Raw genomic sequence first — 2,598 nt, 5'->3', positions numbered from 1 at the left:
GATCAGTTTAAAAGTAAGTAACTATTTTATTAAGGGTGAAATTCGTGTAATAACCTAAATAATAATAATAATAATAATAATAAATAAATATATAAGTCGTATTTTAATGGTAATTATATTAAGATTGAGACAAACATATTAAGAAGCAAAGCTGGTGCACTGGAACTGTGCAAAAGGGGTTAGGTTCGAGAACCTATTGAAGCACAAATAGAAGGGGTTTGTTTTTGTAAATTTAGCTCGATGAAATTACCATTATACCCTTCCTATCATCGGATAAATTTTCCCTTTCCTTCTTCTTTGTCGAGACGTGTTGCAGAGAATTCTGGAGTCTTCAATCTTGCTCTCTACTTCTCTGCCATCACCGACCTCTTTCTCTTCCTTCTTCGTTCCTTGATATCACTAGCAACAAAGGAGACTCGCCACTGCTCAGCAACATTCAGGTGCACCTTCAGGCCTTCTAACTCTGTTTTTTTTTTTTTTCCCTTCTTTCTCGGTCTGTTGCTTTTCCTGTTTTATTCACGTTCGAGTTATGGATGGAATAAAATACTAAGTTTTTGGAGCTGGAAGGTTTTACTCGTGAGTTCTTCCTTCCCCAGTTCAGCCGTAAGCCTCGTTATTCCTTTCCTCCTGTGCTCCCTGTTTTTGCGTCTGCTCTGTGTGCTGTTTTGTCCATGTTATTCTGGCCGAGAAATCACAAAGCATTGAAACTGGGGGGTTGTTGCTGTCAGATCGTGTTGGTGCTGTTGAATTAGCCTTCTTCCATTTGTTGTGCGTGGTGGCAGTGCTCAAATTATTTCTGCCCTGTTCAGCCATAAAGTTCCAACGTGTTCTCTTGTTCTCAGTCATTGGCACTGGTAAGGTGAGGGATCTTCATGTTTCAGTCTTCTCTTAGTTTGCATGTATGTGATTGGTTATTGAAGCTGTAAAATTTATGCCCCCTGCTGCTGCTGCTGCTGTGCTGTTGAAGGAGGGAGAAGACTCATAATGGAAATAGAGACCTATTCTAAAGCTTGACAGTGTGTATATATATATATATATATATATATATATACGGATATGGGATTATAACTTTGGAGCTAAATAGATTTTATTTGAAGTGATTTATGTCAAAGAAATTATTAAAAAAAAGTTGGAAGGAAATAATTTAGATATATAAATTAAATATTGGTGTCTGATTGTTGAAATGCTTATTAGAAGAATTAAATTTGATTTTTGATATTTTGAAGTTTTATTAATTCTTGGGATTTATATAGTAGATGGCAAATTGCTGGATATTTCAATTGAATGGTTAGAATTAGGCACTTAAAGTAATTGGTGCAAGGTTTAAGAAAATTTTACCTCAAATAAATAGAGTGGTACGGTTAAAGATATATGAAGGGAATTAGTGATATGAATGATAATGCATGGACTAACTTTAAATCATAAATTTGATTTTAAATTTTAGATGATAATGAAAAATTTGGAATAATGTTAAAGATTAAAAATATATTAAAAATTTTATTTATTTATATCCTGATAACAGGATCCTGACAAAAATTAAAAGAATGATACCTTTAAAAATTTAAACTTTGATGTGTAAGTGAATAGCATCTCCTTTAATTTATTCTTATTTTTAATATACTTTTATTGAAATATTTTACTCTTATAAATTACATTAGTTTTGAAAATTATGGAATATTGGTGATAGATAATTAGATGATGATATGTGCATTTATTTTCTCAAGAAATATATTTTGAAGATTTATAAAATTATTTTATTTATTAAACTCTATAAATGTTTGGTTATTCAATTAATGCAAACTTGAACAGTAATTATGTCATATTATTTTCGATAAGTATTAAATTGATATTTGAAATGATTCATGCAAGTTGGATATTGAAAATATAAATTGTATTTTAGAAGTAATTATTTTTTTGCATGTTTGAAATGTGATTTTTAAGAGGACTCTAAATAAAACAATGCTGCTAACGGCAGTGCTGTTAGCCCATAAAGCATTGTGATTAAAAACTAGCTAGTTTGCCTTGTAGGTTTTGATCACACGTTTGTTATTGGTGGGCTTTATACCCATGTTTGATTTCATGGCCTTGATTCATGTTTGGTTTCTTACCATTGTGGACTGTATATCCATGTTTGTTTTGTGGCTTCGGTTGCATTTGGTTACTTATCCTCGTGGACTGTATGTTCATGTTTGTCTTCGTGGCATAGGCCGTGTTTGGTTATCTACTCTCATCGATTGTGTATCTATGTTTGTTACTTGTTCTGTTGAGTTCTTAAAATTTTAAATTTTGACTAATATGTGTTTTTGAAACTTCAATGATTTTGGATAACAAGCATATTACTTTGATTTATGTGTGAATAAATTATTTTCTTTAAAGCATGATAAAATAATTTTCTTTCAATTTACTCCTGTTTTACGATTATGGTTATGATTTACAGACTTGTAAATTTATTATGTTGAATTATTATCTTTTTAATTAGTTTACACCATTACTTGAGTTTATTGATTTATTTTTTTTTTTTCAAATTCTGCTTTGAGAATACTATTTACTGAAAAACTTATTTTGATCTCAGATTTATTAACTGATACTGATCCCACC

General features: G+C 30.7%; 1 protein-coding gene across 1 annotated transcript; it reads left to right on the top strand.

Moving 5' to 3' along the window:
- Positions 1-240: 240 nt before the first annotated feature.
- Positions 241-1,040, top strand: LOC129305408 (uncharacterized). The gene is made up of 2 exons (XM_054945443.1): positions 241-440; positions 602-1,040. The coding sequence occupies exons 1-2, from the start codon at positions 241-243 to the stop codon at positions 750-752; spliced, it is 351 nt and encodes a 116-aa protein (XP_054801418.1). The 3' UTR covers positions 753-1,040.
- The last annotated feature ends 1,558 nt before the right edge of the window (positions 1,041-2,598 follow it).

This window comes from Prosopis cineraria, unplaced genomic scaffold (assembly GCF_029017545.1).
Source record: "Prosopis cineraria cultivar Desert tree isolate PC_DT_omini unplaced genomic scaffold, ASM2901754v1 PC3, whole genome shotgun sequence".
Taxonomy (NCBI): domain Eukaryota; kingdom Viridiplantae; phylum Streptophyta; class Magnoliopsida; order Fabales; family Fabaceae; genus Prosopis; species Prosopis cineraria.
This window is presented reverse-complemented; position numbering and strand designations above follow the sequence as displayed.

Coding starts and splice junctions, on each gene's coding strand:
- LOC129305408 (XM_054945443.1), top strand. CDS start 241: ATGAAATTACCATTATACCCTTCCTATCATCGGATAAATTTTCCCTTT. Junction 441..601: donor CACTGCTCAGCAACATTCAG/GTGCACCTTCAG, acceptor TCCCCAGTTCAG/CCGTAAGCCTCGTTATTCCT.